The sequence below is a fragment of the Ovis aries genome, chromosome 8, assembly GCF_016772045.2.
Source record: "Ovis aries strain OAR_USU_Benz2616 breed Rambouillet chromosome 8, ARS-UI_Ramb_v3.0, whole genome shotgun sequence".
Classification (NCBI taxonomy): Eukaryota; Metazoa; Chordata; class Mammalia; order Artiodactyla; family Bovidae; genus Ovis; species Ovis aries.
In genome coordinates this window covers 77,195,866-77,221,890 of record NC_056061.1, presented here as the reverse complement: position 1 = coordinate 77,221,890, position 26,025 = coordinate 77,195,866, and the positions used below count along the sequence as shown (strand labels likewise).

General features: G+C 38.2%; 1 protein-coding gene across 33 annotated transcripts in view; it reads left to right on the top strand.

Annotated features, from left to right (window-relative positions):
• SYNE1 (spectrin repeat containing nuclear envelope protein 1) overlaps positions 1-26,025 on the top strand; it is a 492,315-nt gene that overhangs the window by 179,569 nt on the left and 286,721 nt on the right. For all 33 annotated transcript variants that reach the window (XM_060419830.1, XM_060419826.1, XM_060419828.1 and 30 more), the window contains 12 exons: positions 2,283-2,450; positions 3,909-4,079; positions 5,094-5,234; positions 9,017-9,177; positions 11,112-11,262; positions 14,372-14,599; positions 14,975-15,073; positions 16,900-17,087; positions 17,439-17,562; positions 20,083-20,249; positions 22,703-22,856; positions 24,867-25,495. In XM_060419830.1, coding sequence (XP_060275813.1) covers positions 2,283-2,450; positions 3,909-4,079; positions 5,094-5,234; positions 9,017-9,177; positions 11,112-11,262; positions 14,372-14,599; positions 14,975-15,073; positions 16,900-17,087; positions 17,439-17,562; positions 20,083-20,249; positions 22,703-22,856; positions 24,867-25,495 — 2,381 coding nt within the window. The remainder of the gene's footprint in view (positions 1-2,282; positions 2,451-3,908; positions 4,080-5,093; positions 5,235-9,016; positions 9,178-11,111; positions 11,263-14,371; positions 14,600-14,974; positions 15,074-16,899; positions 17,088-17,438; positions 17,563-20,082; positions 20,250-22,702; positions 22,857-24,866; positions 25,496-26,025) is intronic.

The window sequence follows — 26,025 nt, the reverse complement described above, 5'->3', positions numbered from 1 at the left end:
AAAGGCAGAGGAACCAGAGATCAAATTGCCAACATCCGCTGGATCATGGAAAAAGCAAGAGAACTCCAGAAAAACATCTATTTCTGCTTTATTGACTATGCCAAAGCCTTTGACTGTGTAGATCACAATAAACTGTGGAAAATTCTGAAAGAGATGGGAATACAGACCACCTGACCTGCCTCTTGAGAAACCTATATGCAGATCAGGAAGCAACAGTTAGAACTGGACATGGAACAATGGACTAGTTCCAAATAGGAAAAGGAGTACGGCAAGGCTGTAGATTGTCACCCTGCTTATTTAACGTATATGCAGAGTACAACCCTGAGAATCACTAGGATGGAAGAAACACAAGCTGGAATCAAGACTGCCAGGAGAAATATCAATAACCTCAGATATGCAGATGACACCACCTTTATGGCAGAAAGTGAAGAGGAGCTAAAAAGCCTCTTGATGAAAGTGAAAGAGGAGAGTGAAAAAGTTGGCCTAAAGCTCAACATTCAGAAAACGAAGATCATGGCATCTGGTCCCATCACTTCATGGGAAATAGATAGGGAAACAGTGGAAACAGTGTCAGACTTTATTTTTGGGGGCTCAAAAATCACTGAAGATGGTGACTGCAGCCATGAAATTAAAAGACGTTTACTCCTTGGAAGAAAAGTTATGACCAACCTAGATAGTATATTCAAAAGCAGAGACATTACTTTGCCGACTAAGGTCCGTCTAGTCAAGGCTATGTTTTTTTCTGTGGTCATGTATGGATGTGAGAGTTGGACTATGAAGAAGGCTGAGTGCCAAAGAATTGATGCCTTTGAACTGTGGTGTTGTAGAAGACTCTTGAGAGTCCTTTGGACTGCAAGGAGATCCAACCAGTCCATTCTGAAGGAGATCAGCCCTGGGATTTCTTTGCAAGGAATGATACTAAAGCTGAAACTCCAGTACTTTGGCCACGTCATTTGGCGAAGAGTTGACTCATTGGAAAAGACTCTGATGCTGGGAGGGACTGGGGGCAGGAGGAGAAGGGGACGACAGAGGATGAGATGGCTGGATGGCATCACTGACTTGATGGATGTGAGTCTGAGTGAACTCCGGGAGTTGGTGATGGACAGGGAGGCCTGGCGTGCTGCGATTCATGGGGTCGCAAAGAGTTGGACACGACTGAGCGACTGAACTGACTGAACTGACAGTGCCTGAAGTGCAGTGAAAGTCGCTCAGTCATGTCCGACTCTTTGCAACCCCATGGATTATATAGTCCCTGTAATTCTCCAGGCCAGAATACTGGAGTTTTGGTTAGCCTTTCCCTTCTCCAGGGGATCTTCCCAACCCAGGGATTGGACCCAGGTCTCCTGATTCCAGGCAGATTCCTCACCAGCTGAGCCACAGGGGAAGCCTGTACAGTGCCTGGAACAGAGTAAATAATGGATGCTGTGCTGTGCTCAGTCGTCTCCGACTCTTTGGGACCCCGTGGACTGTATCCCGCCAGGCTCCTCTGACCAGGGAATTTTCCAGACAAGAATACTTGAGTAGGTTGCCATTTCCTACACTGGGGGATCTTCTTGTCCCAGGGATTGAAACTGCATCTCTTGCATCTCCTGCATTGGCAGGAGGATTCCTTTATCACTGAGCCACCTGGGAAGCCCAAATAACTGATAGCTAATAATAGCAACACGTTCATGTTGAGCCAGCAGGCTAGTAAAATATATTTTAGGCAAGATCTACTCACTTTAAACTTCTTTATATACATTTCAATGTTTATAGTCCTTTGTATACTATATAAGACCATCTATTTCGTTTCTAGTAAGGCCGCATTTGGCTTCCCTGTGGCTCAGCAGTAAAGAATCCTCCAGCAATGCAGAAGCTTCGGGAGATGCAGGTTTGATCCCTGAGTCAGGGAGACTCCCTGGAGGAGGGCATGGCACCCACTCCAGTATTCCTCCCTGGAAAATCCCATGTACAGTGGAGCCTGGCAGGGTACGGTTCATAGGGTTGCAAAAAGTCAGACATGACTGAAGCAACTTAGCATGCATGCACAAGGCCACATTTACTCTTAACAAGAATATTTTTACTGACCATGTTGTCCTATGAATCTGATGACTTTGTATATGGGAAGATAATGTAAGAATGTAAAGTACAACAAATAGTTATTAGGATTTCTTGAAATCGTTTATAAATTTGCATAGAAAAAATAATCATTTGGCTGACATAGTTCCCTGATTCTGAAAGATCTGAAATTCTCTATAGATGTTCCTAATCTAACAGTTTGATTGATTTTCATGAAAATCTAGGTTGAAAAGATGTTAAGCAACTTTGGAGACTGTGTCCAGTACAAAGAAATAGTCAAAAGTTCCCTGGAAGAGTTAATCACTGGCTCTAAAGAAGTCCAGGAGGAAGCCGAGAAGATCTTGGACACTGAAAATTTGTTTGAAGCCCAACAACTACTCCTTCATCACCAGGTAGAATGCCTCTTTACTCTGGGGCATTTATGCAAAGTTGCTTAGTTACTGAGAACCAGACAGATGAAGAATAAGGCTCTCCACTGACTTGAGCGGGGAAGATGGGGAGCTTGGGAAGGAAATCAGTCGAATATTTAAAAGAACTTGGCTCTTCTGTTCTCTTTATTAAATATTAAATATCTCAGAATATCTTGCAAGGAAAATTCTTAGCCAGCATGATTTGATGATACCAAAATGTTCAAGGAATATTGTGGAAGGAAAATTGATTTAGCTATGAAAACTTTCATAAAACACTAAATTATCCTTTTCTTAATAGAGAAGGAAAGCATAAACAAACTATCATATATTTGAGATGACTATTCTTTTATTATGTTACCTTTTATTATTATTACCTTTGATCTTCAGTTTACAACTTTGAATACATCCTGGTTTGGGAAATTATAACTAGCCTGAAGTACCAGTCCTTTCTAAAGAGTATGCTCCCATGAAGGATTAAAACTGGAACTAAAGAAGCTCTGGTACATGTATTGATAACAATTTTAATCAGCTTTACTTGTCAAATTCAACAGAAGTGAAAGTATGATTCAAATTAATCTAATGGCAGAATTTTAGCTAACTTAATGTATAGGAAAATGTTAAGTAATTGTCTATGTAATGATATGTCAAAATGGAAGTTGCATTGAAGTAGTTGTAAAAGAGAAGCCTTTAGACTTAAAAAAAAATGCTTAGTGCTATATTGTTCTCAATCACTGGTAAAAGTGTTGTTTGGGTTTCAGTTTACTTTAAATCAGAGAAAGATGAAATTATAGATATTCACAGTAATATATTAATATTAAAACTCTTCATTTGTTGAACCAACTTCTTGGTTATATGGTATGTTTACTTTGTGAAAATTCATAAGTTGTATTTTGAGATTTGTGTACCATTTTTGTTTGTACATCATACTTCAATAAAATATTTATTTTAAAACACACCTTTCTTCAGATATCTTCACATATTAATAATACCGAATATACCCCGGACTTAAATCTCTTCATATCAGCATTTTTAGAACATGATTGATTTTTAAAAATTGAAATTGAGGCTTTGTATTTTTAGGCAGAATATAGTTCTTCAAAGAGAATTATGTCAAATGAATAGTTTTGCCAGATTCCATCTAAGGGTATTGCCCAAAATATTACATATTGTCTAAATCTGCACACAAAACATGCAGGCCAAATTAATTATGTTGTTTCCCATTAAAAAACATAAAATATTTATAAATATTGCCCGTCTTTGACTATCACAGAGCCTTCATTACCATCTTAACTATCCATCTTAAGTTTAAAATGCAGTTTAGGTTCCCGCTCAGGAGATTTTACCTTTCTGTACCTCCATTATAGCGTGGGTGTTTATGTCCGTACTTAGTTGCTTAAGAGAGTTAACATTTCTGTCCATCTGTTGAACAAATGCTTCCAGCAAAAGACAAAGAGGATCAATGCAAAGAAGAAGGACGTGCAACAGCAGATCGCGCAGGCTCAGCAGGGAGAAGGTGGGCTGCCTGGGCGAGTCCAAGAGGAGCTGCAGAAGCTGGAGAGCACCCTGGACAGCGTGGAGCACAGTCGGGAGAAACAGGAGCGCCGTATCCAGGTAGGAAACTGGAAGTTTCATCATAGGCTGCATTAACTTCCGGGTCACAAGTTACCTCTCCTACTGCTGCGGCTGCTGCTGCGGCTGCTGCTGCTGCTGCTGCTGCTGCTAAGTCGCGTCAGTTGTGTCCGACTCTGCGCGACCCCATAAACAGAAGCCCACCAGGCTCCTCTGTCCCTGGGATTCTCCAGGCGAGAACACTGGAGTGGGTTGCCATTTCCTTCTCCAATGCATGAAAGTGAAAAGTGAAAGTGAAGTCGCTCAGTGTACTAGTGGGAGCAAATACTTATTTTTCCTGCCTCTGAGGTGCCAGTGATCTGTTAAACACTTCCTTGAGTGATCGCTTTTAATCATAGCATCAGCTTTGTGAGATGGGTACTGTAATTAGCTTAAAAATAGAGAGTTTGAGGATTTTCCCTGAAAATCAATAGTAAAGCTAGGGTTTGAATTCACTCTTGTCTGAATCCAGAAATTTGTTGCTGGATAATTTCACTTTTCTGGACAGCCCAACAGTCTCATCTTTATGATTTATTGTGCCCTTAATACATACAAGTTAATGTGTTCTTGGATTTTTATTTCCACCTACTGACTGCCCACTCCTATTTTCGTGTCTCTCTCTCTCTCCCGTCTTCCTTCTGTCTCTCCCTTCTCTCTTCTATCTTCCCTTTTCTCTCTGCTATCTTCCCTTTAATCCTTTATTTTCTTGAGACACATTGAAGGGTTTCTTTCCTTTGTCCCATACCTACATTAAGTAATATCCTTAGATTCATAGGGCTTTGTAGCAGAGAGAAAAATTTGAGTCCTAGGCCACATATCCTTCTTGTAGGTGAACTGAGACTCAAGAAGGGAAATTCCTATAGAAGAAGTAAGTATGATCTTTAGTCAGTGTAGTCATTTGACATTGGAACTGAGTTAACTGGAAGTTCACAGCCTAACGAATGAAAATGTGACTGTATTTTGTGAGGCATTCTGATAATTCATAACATGATATATTGTTATTTTTTTCAAATTCAGGTCACATTAAGAAAATGGGAGAGATTTGAAACAAACAAAGAGACAGTGGTCAGATACCTTTTTCAAACAGGTTCCAGCCATGAACGCTTCTTGAGTTTTAGCAGTTTGGAAAGCTTATCTTCAGAACTGGAACAGACAAAGGTATATTGGCAAGACCATATAGGCCTTTGGTAGCCTTAATTTCCATGAAAAGCTGATTCTACTTCATCATGTTATTAATTATTATAATTATTCATTTAGTCAATTCTTACTGTTTACAGTCCACTCTTCAATACATTGGTCAAGTCACTCTGGGGAATGAAAACATAAATAAGATTTAAACATCAAGAAGTAGGAGAAAGTTTTCATTAAAGTGGAAAATGATTAGTTTCCTAGTAGATGGAGAAAGTTCCAAAACCTCTTTCTGAAGGCAGTGATATTTTTAACTGAACTTTGAAGGGCAGAGAAGACACAGAAAAGCAGAGTTTGGGGCAGAAAACCAGCATTCCTGTAACAGGAAATGCTATGAAGTATTAAAGTGTGAGAAATGGGAATTCGCTGTTGTAAAGCAGAAACAGAGAAGTGAAGTTTTAAAGGAAATTTGGACTGCATCACAAAGATTCTTGAAGGTGTCTACCCTTAAAGTTTTGTAAGAAAGACCAGAAAAGCTGTACTTTAGGGAGATGAGTTTTTAAGCTGGTGTAGAACTTTGAAAGGGTAGACGTCTGCAGTCATGGGATCTAATTATAACGTCATCCATTGCTTGTGTACATGAATAGGAACATGAATTAGGGTAATGGGGATGACAATGGATATATAAGGACAGATATAAAAGGGACAGAGTAAAGAAAGAGGGGATGATACCCAAGGTTCTGAGCCTGACAGAGATAATGGTAGCAAAACAGGAAATTGGGTTAGCTGTTAGTAGAGGAAGATAAACAAGTCACATTTACTCTTTGCTGATCTAATTAGTTGATGGCTATCATTTTCTTTAATCACAAAACCAGTCCTTAGAGATAGGTGCCATTATGAATCATGTTGTATAAATGAGAAGATATAAGGTACAAAATTGTTACTGAATTTATCCTAGATCTTGGAATTACTAATTGCTGAGGCTGGAATTCAAACTCAAGAACTCTGAGTCTAGAGCCCATAACCTCATATATAACTGTATCATATTTTCATTAAAAAAACTAAGCTACTTTACTGGTTGTTTATATATGCTGCTGCACACGCATATGACAGCTGGAATAATTGTTCTCTATTTCTTTGTTTACTTGTTGTTAATACAGCTTTCATGCCTGTTGTAATCCTCGAGTGGCTATACTGAGGAACTTGAGGGTTTTCTGTCTGCCATTGCGTGTTTAGAGCAATGTCACATTTAGTCTTCATAACAAGGTTTTAATGATGAGGAAATGGGAATTCAGAGTTATGTGGCTCAAACACCTAAGAGTTATATGGCTGAAGACCTAGCTGATGTCAGAATCCATTCTCTCCTGCTGCTTCCTGCCACCACTCATGTCTTCTTGAAATTTAGAGATAAAGCCTTATGACAGTATTCTAGTTTTATTGAACTTGGTTTTTATCAGCATCATTCTGTTCTCTGGATTCCTCTGCACTGCTTTCCCCATATGTAGCTCCCTCAGAATGCTCTTAGATGAATGTGTATTTTTGCTGTTGTTCCGTTGCTAAGTCCTATCTGACTCTTTGAAACCCCATGGACTGCAGCATGCCAGTCTCCTCTGTCTTTTACTGTCTCCCATAGTTTGCTCAAATTCATGTCTACTGAGTTCATGATGCTGTCTAACCATCTCATCCTTTGCCACTCTCTTCTCCTTTTGCCTTCAATCTTTCCCAACATCATGGTCTTTTCCAGTGAGTCAGCTCTTTGCATCAGGTGGCCAAAACATTCGAATTTCAGCTTCAGCATCAGTCCTTCCAATGAATATTCAGAGTTGATTTCCTTTAGGATTGACTGGTTTGATCTCCTTGCAGTCCAAGGGACTCTCAAGAGTCTTCAGCACCACAAGTTGAAATCATCAATTCTTTGGAATGTATATAAGCATTTTCAAACATAACTCTGCTTTCTCCATTTTTTTCTGGGTTCTGAAAAACACTAGGAGGGAAAAACACTATTTTACACTTCTGATTTTATTCATGGGGTTCTGCTGTTATTCACAGTTTCACAGTTGAATCTGCAGTGACTCTGAGTTCACATATAGCGATAGCATTTAATAATTTAATAGATGCTTATAACCACAGAATTTAATGTTGTGACAGTACATATTGTATTTTAGAATATTATAAATCTCTCTGTCATAAAGAACCTGTACTTACTGATCTTTTATTCTTTCAAATTGCAGGGTACTTCTCTGAAGTAATATTGATAATTTCTATGAGGACGTTAAATCTTTCAAACATGAAGATGCAATAGTATTATGTAGTAACTATATTATATTGCATTATGTAATAATTCTGAGAGATGCTATGTAAGAAAAGGCAGCTATCAGAAGTTTGATTTTTCAAAATCATTTGCATTACCTATTTAAGAGAGAGGAGTTTATGATCAAAATGTAAACCTTCTATGATCTAATCCAGGAGAAGAAATGAGATGCTAAGTTACTCAAAATTGTCTCTGGATTTACCTTTCCTAATTCAGTATTCAATACATTTACCTGGTAAAATTGAGACAACTAAAATTTACTGATACCTCAAATATATTGTTAATTTTTGAATTAAGGTTGTTCACTATCATTGAAAATCAGTGTGTGAACTTCATAAATGTTTTTGTCCTCAACTTTATGTGATGGACATTAAAAAAATGATAATAGATACCTGTCAGAGTGCCAGGTACTTAAAAATGAAGTTACTAGTGAAATGCTAACAGTGACCTTAGTTAGAACAATTTTACTATCTGCATTTTACATAAAAGAGCCTGAAAAATAATTTGTCAAAGTCAAACAACTAGTAATTAGCAAATCCAGAATCCAAGTTCAGGTTTGACTGGTTCAAAGTTTTTCTTCTTTCCCTTGTATAGCATATGGATATATGGTAGATAAGATTTAACAGCATCAAGATCAGTTTATAGCTCTTTTCAGAAAGCTAGTTAACAAAATGTTTCTTTAAAGATCAGTGATACTCTGTATTGATCAAAATATCCTTCAATTAAATAAACAAGTATTTATAGGCACTGGTCTAGAAGTCTGTTATCTTTATGACTGGGAAAAAAAAAAAGCAATCACTGTTGCTGCTGCTGCTGCTGCTAAGTCGCTTCAGTTGTGTCCGACTCTGTGGGACCCCATAGACAGCAAGCAGCCCACCAGGCTCCCCCGCCCCTGGGATTTTCCAGGCAAGAACACTGGAGTGGGTTCCCATTTCCTTCTCCTATGCATGAAAGTGAAAAGTGAAAGTGAAGTTGCTCAGTTGTGTCCGACTCCTAGCGACCCCATGGACTGCAGCCTCCCAGGCTCCTCCATCCATGGGATTTTCCAGGCAAGAGTGCTGGAGTGGAGTGCCATTGCCTTTACCAGTCACTGTTGACCATTGCCCAACAGCCTGCAATAAGCTGATATAGGCATGAACAAGTTACAGTTATTACCATGCAGATAAGAATTTTAAACACAAACCAGTAAACACAAACCTGGTGACCACTGAGTCAACGTTTTTTGGGGAATTGTTGGATAAAAATGAAAGTAGTTCTCTAACTATGAAGGTCTGGTTGTGGTTTCACTTATATAAAAGTAAAATAATTTAACAAAGTGTCTATTTTGGCCATAATGAAAATGTCTGTTTTATTGCTAAAAGTATCATATGCCAATATTCATACATGTTTGAATCTATCTATTCATCTCTCCATCTAATCCGGTGAGACTGTATGTTCAGTTTATTTGAGGGCAGAGTTTAACAGAAGAGGCTGCCTTTATAATTATAATATCTTTTTTTAGGAGTTTTCTAAACGAACAGAAGGTATTGCAGTCCAGGCTGAGAATCTTGTGAAGGAAGCTTCAGAGATCCCACTTGGGCCCAAGAATAAGCAGCTGCTTCAGCAGCAGGCCAAGTCAATCAAGGAGCAAGTTAAAAAATTAGAAGACACCCTTGAAGAAGAGTATGTGCTTGACAAGTCCTAGACTTTCTTCTCTGAGATTGTTTCATAACGCTGTTTCCTGTATATTGTATTCAAAACATTCTTTTAAAATCAAAGTGTTTGTGTATTTCAGCATGTTTTGAGGAAGCAACTTGCAGTTCAAAAGAAAGCATCGGCAATAGAGAATCCAACATCTATAAGTGAGGGGCGTGATTTTTGCATTGTAAACTGATTCTGTTCATCAGAAAGCCATATCTATAAAATTCAAGTGGCCTTCATACACTGGAAAGGAGAATCTCAAAAAAGAACCAATATTTAAAATAAGTTTTTTTACTCTGTTATTCTGCTATCACCACTTAGAGGGAAGGGTAGATTTCTGGTTGTGTAGGTTCTAGGTCTAAACACATAGACCAAGCATCTCCAACTCCAAGAAGCTCACAGAGCTTACTTACAGTGCCTCAATATTCAAATTGTCACTGATTGTATACTATTTCCAAAAATTAACTTCAAAAATATATTTTATTTTTAAACATTTAATGTTTAAATATCTAAAAGAAAGAAATTATAGTTTGGCCTGTGGTATCCTGTTTTGTACAAAACAGACACACACACAGATTTGGAGGGGATAAACATATGGCCAATAACCAAAATAATATGGCTTAACAGTTCTACTTGAAAGGTTATTTAGTGGCATATCACCAACACGTATTGTTTTTAAGGTATAGGGCATAATTTCTAAGATGGGCTTTAAAATGCAAAATTTGTTTTTAATACTATGAATATCTTAAAATTAATGTTGTACATTTATCTAAACTTTAAAATTTGTTAAATAATTTCTTTAAAACAAATTGTGACTTAAAACTTTAAATATTATCTATTGGGTAGAAATAGTAAAACAGTTTATTTGAAAGGAAGCTACATCTATCTATATTAGAAATATCCTTTTGAATCTGTATTTCATTAAAAAGTTGCAATATAATGTAGCTTTCATTACCTGTGCTGATGAGAACATAGGTATATCCAGGGTATACATTTGAGATTGCAATATTATTGAATTTGACAATCATTGATGCCATTGTATTTTCCTGATGTCTTCAAGTGCCTTTTGGTAAACAGGGAAATTCTTTTTTTTAACCCAAGGACTTAATAGTTCAATGATATCCTCTTAGTTTCCTAGTCTTTTTCTAAACTGAAAGCCATAATCTCTTGCTTAGATATGTATAACTACCACATGGTTATATATACATAATTAATACAAACTGGGAATGTATAGCTGAAATTTTATTCACTAGATTTATTACAAATAAAGCCCAAGTTGTCTAAAAACAGTTAGGGTGCTCATGTACAAGAATTTATAAAGTCTTTTGGAATCGAGATCATCCAGACTCTAAGAATAGCTGAAATTGTGATTGATAGTAGATTGCAGGCTTCACTGTAATAATAGAAACAGTTCCTGCATGACAGCATGGGATTCAGACTACAAGCTCTATCTTGATTCACAGAGATGTATTTTAGAAAGATCTTTGAGTATAAAGCATCACTAAACATCTCTCCTCAAGAGCCAAAGGACCATGTTGACAAAAGTGGGACTGTTAAAAATGTTATGTGCTCTGTAATCAAGGCGGGCACTTTACTAAAATAAGCCTTGGCAACTACTGGTCACATGCAGTGTTTAACTAGATTATACCTGGATTCAAACTGTTTGGACCCAGCAGTATTTTCTTCAAAGCACAGTTCCGTTCATAACATAGAGTAGTGCTACCTCAGAGGAGACAGGAAGACTTGAGGACTGACTAATTCAGGTCAAAGGTGCACTTTTTTCCCCTGTTCTAATAGTTTCAGCTTCGATGTGGTCACAAATGTCTTCACTATCCTTTCACTTGGTGATTTAAAGGGAGATGTATTTTTCTCTATTAAAATACTGCATTTTATTTACTTAATTTGGTTAATTTTAGTATTAAAACCATGGAAATGGTGAAAAACAAGTGGGATCATTTTGGCACTAACTTTGAGACCCTGTCCATCTGGATAACTGAGAAAGAAAAAGAACTCAATGCCTTGGAGACGTCATCATCTGCCATGGACACACAAATCAACCAAATTAAGGTGACCTGCTCACAAGTTATATTTATAATCCATCTCTAGCTTTTAAGAGCACCTTTCTTACGTTTCATCAAATGCTATCTGACCCTGGGACAAATATTTCATTGCCATGTGACTCTATTAAAATTAAGTTCACACAAAATGCTGAGCTAAGAGGTCTTGACTGATGCTGGGCAACGCTTAATAGATGGAATTATGTATTAATACTGACTGACTTATGCATTCAAAGTCATTTTTGTGTGCGATATCATTAAAATGTTTTTATGGTTACATTATTCTTTTCCTTGACTTTGAATTAGCGCCATTAGAGTCCCCTGTTGATGGATTTATATGCCATGAAATATATTCATCATCTACAACCTTACTTTGTAAGAACAAGTCTAAATGTCTAGCTTAAGTATTAGTAGCATTTACCCTCACCAACCACAAAGAAGGGTTCAAGAAATTGCTTTCTTTAGGTGAAGCAATCAGATTCCATTGCTTTAACACTGGCATTTATGATGCCTCTGGGGGTGTGGACCGAGATGTTCTGATATGCTGTCCCACAGTTCTCAGATAACCATGTGTATAAACTGTCATCATCCACTTCATTCAAATAGTGTACCAAAAAAAAATGAGCTGAAAGAAATGAATCCCAAGCATTCATTTCTCTTTCTTCTGTGCTATTTTTACACAACACATTTTCAAACTCCAGCCACTTCTTTTTCTGTCTCAGCTCATTTTTTTGGAATGGGAAAACCCTCTGCCATTTCATTTGATTAAATATAGTAAAATGAATAACAAGGTAAGGGAACGTTTCACATTATGACTCAGAAGAAGTCATTGCCATGTGCATGGTGGGAGGTGCAATATGGTTTAGCTAAGATTACATGCTGGACAGATTGCCTATCAAACATCTTCTGCAGTCAAGGGTACCCGGAGTTTGGTGTCTGCAGTCTAGCTTATGTCCTATGTGATACACCAGGAAAAACAGCTACCCAGCCATTAAGGAATATCCGAGAAATATGTTTAATTTCTAAAACCGTTTGTAAAGTTGCCATTTAATAATTTCCACTAAATTCTAAGAAAACAAACAATAGTCCATTTAAATAATTTCATCTCAAAATTTTTCTTTCAAAAAACTTTGACATAAACCCTTTTAACTTGTTTATCCTTTCTCTAAATTCACTTTTCTATTTTTTAAACCTTAATTCCACAACTTCTGAAATACACCAGTAATCAAAAGTATCACATTGTTACTCTTGAAGAAACAAAATAATCATGTATTTTATTTTTAAGTGTATAAGCATTCAATTGTGGATTGCCATGCCATCAAGCTAGAAATACATTTTAATATTCTGATATGGCACTTTGAAAAGTATCTAAAAATGAATACGAATAACAGGAAAAATATATTTGCTAGAAATAAGCAAAGATAGAGTTGAATTTATTGTACAGTGGAATCATAAGTTCATGTTCTATTTCCAAACAGAAGACTGGGTTATAGGAAATATTCAAAATATGTTAACACTTGTCATAGTATTTTCACTTTAAAACAGTTTTAGGATTAAAATTAATAATGCATTTGCATGTTACCATGAAGATATCTATAATCTCATTTTTGTTATTTATTACATGCTGTTCCAGATTTACTAATTTCTTATTCATTCCTAATGATAACTCAAAAATGATAAAAACATTCAGTATGTTCATCTTCCATCTTCTCTTCTTGGACTGGAATTTTTTTCTGCCACAACCCAGCAGTATAATGATATAGTTAGCATCTATGACTTTGTTAATGGCATGTATTATGCTGAAAACGAAAAATTTTTATCTTAACTAAGATTATTTCACTAAGGTGTTGGAAGAGCCTACTACAACTATTAGCACATTAAAAAACTCAAAATATATTTGTTGAATTTTTTAGTAACTTTTCCAGAAAAATCATCTTAAAAGACAGCAAAACAAAGAAAGATTGTATCAATGCTCAAACAACACGCGTCCATTAGCTATATCACTTTTGTCACAAATATAAAAATGCAAACAAATAAATGAAGTATCCCTGGCATTAATCTGATGCCAGTTATTTCTGACTGTCTTGTCTAGACAGAAGTTGTTTCTTACTCTGTTGCTTCACCTGGACAGAAGTCATATATTTTTCTGGGGTAACAGTATTTTCTATTTAAATTATTTGGAACTGAAACTTGTCTGGATTTTTGGCTTTATTTTGATTGGATTATTTGGATTTTTTCTCAGAGAAATAGTTTTTCATCTATGTTTATAAGAAACCTCTGTCCCCAACACACACACACACATACACATGCTCAGTTCTTTCACAGTTTTCAGTACTCTTTCTGTATTGCGTAATAGATAAAATGTCCTCCTGCCCCAAACAGAAATCATAGTCTGTAGGTTCTTTACTGTCAAGTCCGTAGCTAGCGAATAAAGCAGTGATTCCCAGAGTGGATTTCCTGGGTCAGCAGCAGTGAATCACCCCAGAAGTTGTACAGCTGCGAAGTGGGCCTCACCTTAGACCCAGCGAGTCTGAGTCCCTGAGGATGGGGCCAGGTGTCCCTACTGTATTCCGAATTTGGACATCATTGGCATAAAGATTAGTTGATAGACTTTAAAAGACTAGGCTGAAGCAGAAGCAGAAAATTTTTTTAGCTTGATAAAGTATGAAAAACTAAACTACATTCTAGGAAAATTAAATGTCTGTCAATGTTAGCATTCCTGTGAGTTTGGGAACATATTGCTTCCCAGACCAATTGGTCAAAATTCTCAACTCATAGAATAAGAAGAGAACTTTCTGAATCTTCAAACAAACAGTAAGAGTTCCTGGGTCACGTTTCTGCTGCCTTCCCTTCAAGCAGGGTGGGTGTTTCTCCTTACTCTCCAGCCAGAGAGCGCGCCCACCGTCAGTGTGTGTCTATCCGACTTTGTGTGCCTATCCTTCCCACACGAGGTCAGGGAACCCACGGTGTGTGTTTGTAGCTGCTCTACAGTGGTGCAAATCTGTTGAAATGCCAGTTAGGGAAAATTCTGCTGATTTTCTCTCTGCAGATGATTGTATCATTTCAGGAAGGCAAGCTTGCTCAGCCTACCTTGTCATTTTTCTTGTTTTAAATATTAGGTCATGATTAAGGAAATAGAAAGTAAGATCAGCAGCATTACAGGACTAGAAGAAGAAGCTCAGTCTTTTGCTCAGTTTATTACCACTGGAGAATCTGCTCGCATCAAAGCCAAGTTAACACAAATAAGAAGATACTGGGAAGAGCTCCGAGAACATGCACAGAGTCTGCAAGGAATAATCCTGGGACATTTATCTCAGCAGCAGAAGTTTGAAGAGAATCTTAAAAAGGTAAGAACTGGCCCATTCATGCTAAAGTTACCTATTTCAGACTGCATTTTATAAATCACCCAGAAATAATGGGATGAGGGAAAAAGACACAATTTGCCAGTTCCTTACCAAGTTGTCAGTGATGACTGAGAGTATCATTTATATGTAACCTTTTGGGGGAGAATACAAAAATGTCATTATATATTGTGTTCAGAAAGATATTATGGCTTAATTAGATTTCTTTCAAATAGTGGGATACATTGATTTTTTTAAAATTTATTTTATCATCACATTGAAAGTTATCCAAAAAAGATAAGCATACTGTTTCCCCAGCAACCTTCTCTGTCTTGATGTATGTCTTCCCCACCATATTTTCATATTTTACCAATGTTTTAGATCCAGCAGTCTGTGTCTGAATTTGAAGATAAACTTGCTGATCCAGTTAAAATATGTTCTTCAGCTACAGAAACATACAAAGTTCTCCAAGAACATATGGTAATAGCATGTTTCAACATTTCTCCTTATTTATCTGCTCAGAAATGTGATAATTCTTGTTTGAAAAGAAAACAGTAAATATTTCTATGACAGTTAAATTTGAAAAAATATTGTATGTTTCTTGAGGAATAATATGATCAAATATATTCACTTCATATACTACAAGAAATATAACTATACAAATAAGTTTTTGTTAAAAATATTTATTAAAAAGTAGTCATTTAAGGTATATTTCTCTCATAATTAAAACATGTAGCTTTTTCAGATTTACAGCTTTAATAAATCCTGTTACCTCTTGCCAACATTATAAAAAATGAAATGTGCAGAAAATATGCATATATTTGCATAACAGATTTCAGATTTTAACCCAATACACTCAGATGTGCAAAGACTATGTACTCACTGATTTTTTCCCTCAGTGGCTAGCTTTTTTGGTCTGGTCCCTGAACTGGTAACCACTGTGAAAGTGAAGTCACTCAGTCGTGTCCAACTCTTTGCGACCCCATGGACTATAGCTTTCCAGGTTCCTCCATTCATGGGATTTCCCAGGCAAGAATGCTGGAGTGGGTTGCCATTTCCTTCTCCAGAGGAATCGTCCCGACCCAAGGATCAAACCCAGGTCTCCTGCATTGCAGGCAGACTCTTTACGGTCTGAGCCACCACAGAATCCCAACCACTGTGAGATATGTTGCAAAGCAACAGATGCTTCTGGCAGAATTTAGAGGAAGGAGCAAAGCAAGGGAACATGGGCAAAGATACTCAAAAGAAGTGTGTTCATTAACACAAAAAATATGCTGCTGTTGCACAGTCACTGAATCACGACTGACTCTTTGTGACCTCACGGACTGCAGCACCCCAGGCTCTTCTGTCCTTCACTGTCCCCCAGACTTTGCTCAAATTAACGTCCAACAAATATATATATATATGTGTATATATATATATGTAGCATCCCTATCATGTGTGCATGCATGAAAATGTGTATATAAACGCAGAGAAGAGGATGCAGTAATAACAAACAATTGACAAAAACACAACTGGAAGGGCAAGTGGAATTTCTATCATTTGAATTTTTATGGTAAGAAATGCATTATATTGTGACTTATACAATTTCTTAAGAACTAACCCCCAAATGAGAAAAAGGAAAATCGGATTTGATGGGATTGTTTTAATAGACAACTAAATTAACAGTTGAGTACCAGAGAGAATAATGCATTCTTTTTTTTTTTTTTTACCTTTTGGATTTCCTAAACCAAGTTGTTTTTCTTTGTCTTGACTTTTTAACCTATAAAATGGGGAATAATGAAAGAGCATACCTCTTAGGGCTCTTCTGAAGAGTAAATGACTTAATGTATGTAATGTGTATAACACAGTGCCTGCCACATTCTCAGGTACCCTAATTGTTGTTATCATGGATTCTTGATGTCAGCTATGTCAGTCATAACTTCCCATAGATGTTTTAAATAAAATTACAGCATGCTGCATGTACCTCTTGTAAATCAGGAATAGTGTTTTTAAATACTTGCGCTGTAACATGACTAACAATGTTCACATATTACCTAAATCCTTCAGGGAAAGTTAAAATTATCCCAATAAACAGGGACAGTTTCTTATTTGGGGAATAGTTTCTGTTCTCATCTTTGACTTCTGCATTTATGAAGTAATTGTCACTCTGTCTTGCTGAAAATCACACCCAGAGACATTTTTTAGTACCACAACTGTTTACTGTGACATTGGGGAAATGTTTGGTGGTAACTGGTCTCAAGGGAAAATACGGGTCTCCTTCCTTGGTGCTGGGACTTTATTGCACTCTTTCGCCCTTGCGTCAGGATCTCTGTCAGGCCCTGGAATCGCTGACCAGCACGGTGGCTGCCCTGTCAGTCAGCGCTCGGAAGGTATCCAACAGAGACGCCTCCATCCAGGAGGCTGCAACCATGCAACGGAGCTATGAGGGTTTGCTCGGTCGGGCGAAGGAGAGACAGACAGAGCTGGAGAAGCTGCTGGCCTGCTGGCAGAGGTGAGCAGCCTTCCTTCTCCCATTGGCAGCCAGGGTATCAATAGCTACTCTTTAGTGGAAAATTCTGAACTTTGAGGCATGAGAAGTGATCATCCCACACGTAAAACTCCTCAACTCATGTGCCTACCATGCGAAGACACCGATCTTCATTATAAGATGAGGTCCCCTAGTTGTGGGCAAGTTCATACACAAACGCAAAAAGAGAGGTTTTTGGACTTTCACACCCGGAAAAAGACAACCAACACTGTGGCATTTATCATGGTTACTATTGAACTCCCCGACTTCAGAAAGGTTTAGTTTTCACGTATGATAATTTTGCAAGACTTTGTTTCTGATCTCTGCTTTCCACAGGCTAGAGAAAGAACTGTCAACCTTTTTGACTTGGTTAGAGCGGTGTGAAGCTATAGCCAGCTCACCAGAAGCCGACATTTCTGCAGACAGAGTCAAGGTGGAGAGTGAACTTCAGTCAATACAGGCAAGTTCAAGGAAGTGCGAGGGAATGAAATGCTCTTTGTCATGGCTGCATTGTAAAAACAAAATGAAGAACCAAACCTTCTCTCCAACTTAGCTTCTTGTTTTCATTTCGTGATCCTAAAGAGAACAGCCCTGACCTGAAAGACAAAGTCACAGTAAACTTTGTGATGACCACTCTCCACAGGATACTAGAAAATCCTGTAGCATAATGTCTGGCACTTGAATATAAACTATCTGGCAAGGGAGTTGAAGGAGAAGTGGGTGGAAACATAGATGAAACAAGGCTGACTCTCAATGAGTGATTTTTTTTTTTTTTTTTTGGCTGCACTCAACGGCATGTGGGATCTTAGTTCCCCAACCAGGGATCAAACTCATGCCCTTTGTAATGGAAACGCAGAGTCCTAACCAGGGAAATCCCTCAATGAATAGTTTTTGAAATTGGATAATAGCTATATTCTTTATACTTTTGTATTTGTATAAATTTGGGATAAGTTTAACAAAAAGAGAGAGAGAGAGAGAAGTAATACAATGTAGAAAGAAGTCACAGTAATGATTATTTTCAAGCAAGATGCTGAAAAGTGAATAAGCAAAGTACAGGAGATCAAAAGACGAAGAATTCTAGCTTATTACATCCTTTAAGAAGCCAACTTTTTAAACTTTAAAGAATCTCTCAGTATTATTGAAACTACAGACAATGCTACTGATTTCTGAAGATTAATAACTTGCTTTAAGTGATGCTATCTGTGCCAGAAAATTCGACAAGCACAATTGCTTCAGCAAAGAGATTTATTGTGTAACAGATTTGCAGCCCAATTTTCTCCCTTCCCCTTTTATAAAACACTTAAGAAGAAAATGGATTCTTTTACTTTTCATAATTTCTTCTCTAAAAATTCCATCAGTGCACGCCTGTAGCTTCTGGTCCTATTCCCCCAGCTTCAGATGTTCTCCTAATTTGACTTTGAGGGTTTCCCATGCTCTTGGTTCTCTTGCTTTTCTAGTTTATTAAACACAGTTTATTAATGCAGTAGTTCTGCATTAATCTCTCCAAAAGTTCCTGCTCAGAACTCTCCGGTAACTGTCCTGTCTGGGTAATCCACAATCCGCAATCTGGCGTTTATCTTCTTACAGTTAGAGTGTGGGGAATTCTAAGAGGGAAAGTCATTGCTCCTGTTCATAAAATTATCTGCCCATATCAAAATGTATTCTTACGTGTCTCTGAATGGAAAACAGGTCTATTCAAGTTAGCTACAAAGAGGGCTGCAGGCCCACATACAGGAACTGTGTCAACTAAGCTGCTCCCTGCCCCAGTCTGAACCTTCCATGTACGTTCCAGCCTCCTGGCCTTGTGTCCTTCATCTTACTCAGATTCTGCTTTGTTATCTTTCCTGGCTTCCATAGACAGTCCTTCCTGGATACCTTTAGCAATTTTGCTTTTATCACACATTTAACCTCCCTGCAAAGGAGAAAGAGCATCATTTATGTGCCACGCTGTGGCTGCTGCTAAGTCCCTTCAGTCGTGTTCGACTCTGTGCGACCCCATAGACGGCAGCCCACCAGGCTCCCCCTTCCCTGGGATTCTCCAGGCAAGAACACTGGAGTGGGTTGCCATTTCCTTCTCCAATGCATGAAAGTGGAAAGGGAAAATTGAAAGTGAAGTCACTCAGTCGTGTCCGACTCTTAGCAACCCCATGGACTGCAGCCCATCAGGCTCCTGCATCCATGGAATTTTCCAGGCAAGAGTACTGGAGTGGTTTTATCACACATGTGACCTCCCTACAAAGGGGAAAGAGCATCATCTATGTGCCATGCTACAGCTGTCCATATAGTGCTTCCTGTTCTGTTGTATGAAAATAAAATGAAGAGCCTTTAAGCTCCCTGCTTTGGCCTAATGTCATTTTTAAACCCAGAGACTCACCATGTTCCCAGTTCCTAGACTTGCACCTCTGGCATTGAGAGATATGCATAGCTTTTCCTCAGCAGGTTATTCTTTGATTCTTTTCACCTACTCAGTTTCTTTATTCTGAAAGAAACTCTACAGCTTCTAAATTTGCCTAACAATATAACTCAGACTGTTGGAAAACTAATTCGGGTTTCAGAAGCATTTTTAACATTGCATTAGAGGTCGTGCTGTGTGTGCTCAGTTGCTGAGTCACATCTGATTCTTTGGGGCCCCGTGAACTGTAGTCCTCTGTCCATGGGATTTTCTAGGCAACAATACTGGAGTAGGTTGCCATATCCTTCTCCAAGGGATTTTTCCCAATCCAGGGATCGAACCCTTGTCTCTGGGGTCTCCTGCATTGGCACATAGAATCTTTACCCCTGAGCCACCTGGGAAGCCTTACATTAGAGGTTAAGTGGATCCAATTCTAAATCAAGGGGATAAAAACTCTTCTTCGCCTGGTCCTAATGACCTCCATTTTGCAAGAACACAAAGCCTTTGGACAACAACCACCTGTGTCGTGTGGTCCTTCCTGATCAGTCTTGTTAGGATGAAATCTGTAATCCATTCTTTTTCTCTCAGGTGCTGCAAAATGAAGTTGTGTCCCAGGCTTCCATCTACAGCAACCTATTGCAACTAAAGGAATCCCTCTTCTCAGTGGCCTCCAAAGATGATGTGAAAATGATGAAACTGCAATTGGAGCAGTTGGATGAGAGATGGAGAGATTTGCCCCAGATAATTAGCAAAAGGTTGGGTTTCAAACAAACTTCTAGTTTTGCTCATTTTTTAAAACAGTGAGCATATAAATTAAGCAAGCTTAGTTTTGTTTACTTTTACTTAACCCCATTGTTTGAGCATAAAGAGAAGAAAACTAATCATCATTTATAAATCAAAGTGCTTAAAACTAGTATTTCAAATGACCCTCAGTTCAAAATTTGTCTTGTAATCAAGGCAAATGATCAAATTAGTTGAATGATATTAAAGAGTGCAGGATTACTCATGTTTTAATTATTGTTGCTCAAGTTGTTTATATATAGGAAAAAAATGGTAAATAAAATTTTACCTCACATATTTCTCAACAGAGGATATGTATTTTTCCCATTTCATGCCAGTCTTATAGAAAACAGGAAAATTATTATTATCATATTAAAAGGAGACAAACATAGATTAAATCTTAACTGACTAGATGGTTAACAATTGACATCTACATATTTCTAATATGCCAGAAAACAAGTTTTTGTCTTAAATTGGTATTGATTACCCATGTAATGTGGAAAAAAAGTTAACCTTTTTAGTCAATTTTTAATTTATTTTTCAGCAAATATTTACTGAGTTTTAATGAGTAGCACACTCGTCTGTGTGCTGAGGTTAGCAATGTAAACAGAGTTCCTCTCTTTACCTCTGTGGAGCTTGTATTTTTCTGTTGTCTATTCATTCAAATACTCAATTAGCAAATATTTATTGGGTACCTGTTGAGTGTGAGACAACCTATCAGACACTGAAACCATAAAAATCAGTAAACCCAAGGGCAAGTATTTTATAGATCAGCGTGGGAATAACAAGAAACCCAATGAGAGGGGAGTGCAGGATATTACAGAAGCCAAGACAAAGAACATTTGAATGGGTTCATGAAAGGCTGACGAAAGGATTTTGGTGCCAAAGTCTTGAAAGATGAGTAACTTTCTACAAAATAGAGAAGGCTCTGCCCTCCACTACCCTCCCGGAGAAAAAGTAAAAGTATTTTACAAATGATACAAATGTATGAAAGCATTCAAAATATAATCTATGCATGTAAAGATAACATGTAGAAGATTTTGTAAGGATTAAAGCATGAGATTCTATTTAAAGAGTTGAACTTCGGGTATGAGCCATTGTAACAAATATATTTTATTAAAGTGTTATTCTTTTTTAATTAGTTAATTGCCTAATCTTGGTTGTGCTGGGTGTTCTTTGCTGCATGAAGGCTTTTCTCTAGTTGCAGTGAGCTGGGGCAACTCTAGATGCGGTGAGCAGTCTTCTCATTGCGGCAACTTCTCTCATTGTGGCTCTTGGGCTCTTGGGCTCAGGCTCAGTTAATTGTGGTGCACAGGCTTAGTTGCTTCACAGCAGATGGAATTATCTCGGACCAGGGATCAAAAGCGTGTCCCCTGCATTGGCAGGCAGATTCTTATCCACTGTACCACTATGGAAGTCCTAAGGTTATCCTTAATGCCAGCCTTGGGCTCTGAACTCCGATCGCCTATTGATTGTCGATCTAATTCATTCATTACACAAGCAATGATTGATCCCTGACCCTATTCCACGTACTTTCCTAGTTACTGAGTTTATAGCAGTAAGCAAAGCAAGACCTATGTCTTATTGGGTGAAGGGGAAGATATATAGATCATTAATCAAAAGAATGAACAAGACCATTTCAAGTGGTGTTCGGTAATATGAAGACAACAAAATAGGATGACATGGGAGGGGCTGTAGATTGGGTGGCCAAGCAAAGCCTCTCAGGGGACTTGACATCAGATTAAGATCTGAATACTATATACAAAGCATGTTCGGGGTACTTTGGAGACAAAACATACAGGCAGAGGGAACAAAAAAGAGCAGAGGCTCTTAGACAGTCATGAGCTGGGATATTGAGGAAACAGAGATGAGTGAAGCATGGGGCAGCACTGTATCAGATGAGGTCGGAGAAGTTGATTACTTGGGATCCCTTGCAGACCACAGTAAGGAGCCTTGGAGTTTTGCCTCCTTGTATGCAACAGAAAATTGCCCCCATGCTTAAGCTTGGCAGGGATGTTCTGATTATATTAAGATAATTTCTGGTTGTTACCTACAAAGTGGATGGTAGGGAGGCCATGGTGGCAGGAAGGAGGCTGGTAGAGGCAAGAGATAAAGAGATTTAGGCCAGGGTGTAGAAAGGGAGAGAAGAGCACAGAACATACCGTGACGGGGTGCTGGCAAGATCAACACAGATCAGACGTGGTGGTAAAGACAAGGGGATGAAGAGTGACTTGCAAAATCATCTGGGTGCATGGTGAGGACGTTAACTGAGATGGGGAGAGATATGGGGCTTGAGAAGTAGAAAACGTCAAGAGTTCTGGTCTGGCCGTGTATGACAGCATTGCTTTTGCCCTTGATTAGAAACATGTCATTAATTTTTTCTGTCCAGATGCGAGGCATTTTAACGTTAACACTTTTCTGTACATAGGATTAACTTCCTTCAGTCTGTGGTTGCCGAACACCAGCAATTTGATGAATTGCTGCTTTCCTTTTCTGTCTGGATTAAGCTGTTCCTCAGTGAATTACAAACTACTTCTGAGATAAGCATAGTTGACCATCAAGCAGCTCTTACACGGCACAAGGTAAAGTTTGTTAAGACTGAAGAATTTATTCATAAAATAGAGTTCTTGAATTATAAAGGGATGCAACATTAAAGAACACTGGCAACATATTTAACTTCTTATTAATATGCAAATGTTTTAATAATTGAGTATATGGGTCCAGGCAACATGTTATGCAGACAAATTAAACACATAAAGCCACTTCAGATAAAATAGGCAACCACCTTAAGAGACTGCTCGTTCAAAGTAGAGCAAATGATTTCTAGAATGAATGATATGATAATGTTCATTTTTAAACTTCTAGTTTGCTTTGTTACAGTGCTGAAAACTAATACTGAATTCTGATGCTTTAGTGATAGAGTTTTTCTGAATTACCCTTTAGTTTGAAAGTTATTTAAAATTCGTGATTTATTTTCCTTATTTATAATTTATGTAAAACAGCTGTTGAGGCATCAAAATATAAAATATTTAATAAGATTCTGACCATCAAGCATTGGGATAGTTGGACATAAGCTATATAATAAGTTTATAACAACATTTAGTAACAAAACATTTAATATTGAGTGCTAACTCTATGCTGGGTTTGCTAATTGGTTTTACCTGGAAGAAAAGTATTTTATCGTATCTTCCTGTTACAAGACAGGGGTGGTATCTTCCTTAATGATTTACATTCCAAAGAAATGGCTCCCCCAGTCCCTGAGAAAGATATTCTGAGTTGTAAAATTGGCCAGAGGCTTTAAAAATATCTATCTCACAAAGGGGCAGAGAGGGAATTTGTACATTTTCTAGTGTAAATGCTCAAAAAAGCCCTCAAAAGTTTAGTAGTCAAGCTAAGGAGAACAGGCATTAATGTTAATCTGTTTCTATACTCCTTCCTTAGAAATTGTTGATATTAGCTCTAATTATAAATACTATAATATGTATATAAATCTATTACTATAATATGTAAAATGTAAATATATGTGTTATATATAATAGAGCTTAGCTCTAATATATATTATAATTTGCATGTAAGTGAATTATTATAATATATAAAATGTAAATTTAAAGTGTTGGCCAAAAAGTTCATTATGGAAAAACCTGAATGAACTTTTTGGCCAACTTAATATAACATGAATCATAGATCATAGAGCTAATTCCATAAGTTAGTAATTCTAAATAAAATCTGATGAATTTATTCTAAGGTACAGCTAATTCTGTAAATATTTTAGTTATATCCTGCATATATGTATAGGTAAATAGCTTCCCAGGTGGTAATAGTGGTAAAGAACCCACCTGCCAGTGCAGGAGACCTAAAAGGCATGGGTTCAATCCCTGGGTCAGGAAGATCCCATGGAGGAGGGCATGGCACCCCCTCCAGTATTCTTGTCTGAAGAATCCCATGGGAAGAGAAATCTGGCAGGCTACAGTCCATGGGGTCGCAAAGAGTAAGATACGACTGAAGTGACTTAGCATGTGGTGTGCACGTTAGTTAAAAGAAAAATTGAAAATTTGGATGATTTTAAAAGTATATATGTATGATGTATTTATATACATACACACATATATATTTGTTGTTTAGTTGCTAAGTCACGTAGGACTCTTTTGTGACCCCATGGACTGTAGCCCACCAGGCTCCTCTGTTCATGGTGTTTCCCAGGCAAGAATACTGGAGAAGGTTGACGTTTCCTTCTCCAGGGGATCTTCCCTACTCTGGGATTGAACCCATGACTCCTGCATTGACAGGCAGATTCTTTACCACTGAACTGCCTGGGAAACCCATATATAATTTCTTGTAACTATTTCTGTCCATGGGGTAATTATTTTCTGTGAAATGAATTATTTTCAAATGAGAGCTGTGTTTTATGTGAAATATATAGATAAACAAAACAGGAGAAATTTTAAGAATGTTTCTACAAGATTCATCATAGTTGACCTTTAAGTACTATGCCATCCGTTGCATTTAAAATATATCTTGACATCACAAATCTGTATCTGTGTGAGTTAAGCACACTGCATCTGGGGAATCACTAACTCTCTCTGCTCTTTCAGGACCACGTGGCGGAAGTAGAGAGCAAAAAGGGAGAACTGCAGAGTCTGCAGGGTCACCTGGCAAAGCTGGGTGCCCTGAGCCGCGCCGAGGACCTTCATCTTCTCCAGGGCAAGGCGGAGGACTGCCTGCAGCTGTTTGAGGAGGCCAGCCAGGTTGTGGAGAGGCGGCAGCATGCCCTGTCCCAGCTGGCCAAATTCCTACAGAGCCACGCCTCTCTGTCAGAGAGTCTCCACCAACTGAGGCAAACAGTGGAAGCAACCCACAGTATGAATAAGAAACAGTCTGACTTATTAGAAAGGGACCTAAACGATGCTATTCGAAATGTGAAAACACTAGAATCTGCTGCCATCAGTCTCGACGGCCTTCTTACCAAAGCCCAGTACCATCTCAAAAGTGGAGGTTCTGAGCAGAGAACATCCTGCAGAGCCACCTCAGATCACCTCAGCGTGGAATTAGAGAGGATCCAGAACCTTCTGGGAACCAAGCAGAGTGAGGCGGATGCCCTGGCAGTATTGAAGAAGGCCTTCCGAGATCAGAAAGAGGAGCTGCTGAAAAGCATTGAGGACATCGAAGAAAGGACTGACAGAGAGAGGCTGAAAGATCTAACCCGACAAGCGCTTCAACAGAGGTGAATGGCAACTGCCTGGAAGTCGGTTGCCAAGAGTTAATTCCTTTGCTTTTCATTTGTTCTGGAATTAACTCTTGTGCAAAACTATAATAGTACCATGTTTAGTTACTTGTTTCTAAAATATTTTGAGGGGACCTCCCCGGTGGCCCAGTGGTTAAGACTCCACACTTCCACTGCAGGGGACACAGATTGATTCCTGGTCGGGCAACTAAGATTCCCACATGCCACAGGGCTTGCATATATGTGAATGAGTGAATGAAAGTCACTCAGTCGTGTCTGACTCTTTGCAACCCCATGGATTGTAGCCTGGCAGGCTTCTCTGTCCATGGAATTCTCCAGGCAAGAATACTGGAGTGGGTAGCCATTCCCTTCTCCAGAGGATCTTCCCAACCCAGGGATCGAACCCAGGTCTCTTGATTCGGATGCAGATTCTTTACTGGCTTAGCCACCGTAGGATAAAATTAATGACTATTTTAGCACTTAAGAAGTACTAAAATGTCTTCGTTTTCCTTAAGGACTTTCCTAAGAGC